This window comes from Corvus brachyrhynchos, unplaced genomic scaffold, assembly GCF_000691975.1.
Source record: "Corvus brachyrhynchos isolate BGI_N302 unplaced genomic scaffold, ASM69197v1 scaffold1106, whole genome shotgun sequence".
Taxonomy (NCBI): domain Eukaryota; kingdom Metazoa; phylum Chordata; class Aves; order Passeriformes; family Corvidae; genus Corvus; species Corvus brachyrhynchos.
In genome coordinates this window covers 30,329-30,620 of record NW_008238449.1, presented here as the reverse complement: position 1 = coordinate 30,620, position 292 = coordinate 30,329, and the positions used below count along the sequence as shown (strand labels likewise).

The 292-nt window shown below is 70.2% G+C and overlaps 1 protein-coding gene across 1 annotated transcript in view; it reads left to right on the top strand.

Annotated features, from left to right (window-relative positions):
• The window catches only part of EIF3G (eukaryotic translation initiation factor 3 subunit G), a gene marked incomplete at its 5' end in the record, with an annotated part of 24,102 nt that overhangs the window by 9,438 nt on the left and 14,372 nt on the right, over positions 1 to 292 (top strand). The window contains 1 exon segment of the mRNA XM_017736886.1: positions 3 to 288. Coding sequence (XP_017592375.1) covers positions 3 to 288 — 286 coding nt within the window.

The window sequence follows — 292 nt, the reverse complement described above, 5'->3', positions numbered from 1 at the left end:
ACCACGTCCCCGGGCGGGGTTGGGCGTTGCCCTTTCCCGAAATTCCGAGGGTGGTTTTGTGTGCGTTCCCAGGGAAGCCGTGCGACCCGGCCGACCGGCAGTTCAACACCCTGATCCCGTGGTGCCTCCCGCACACCGGCAACCGGCACAACCACTGGGCCGGGCTCTACGGGCGCCTGGAGTGGGACGGCTTCTTCAGCACCACCGTCACCAACCCCGAGCCCATGGGCAAGCAGGTGGGGCAAGGAACCGTGGTCATGGCGGGGGGGTGGGGGGGGGGTGGGGGGGGCGC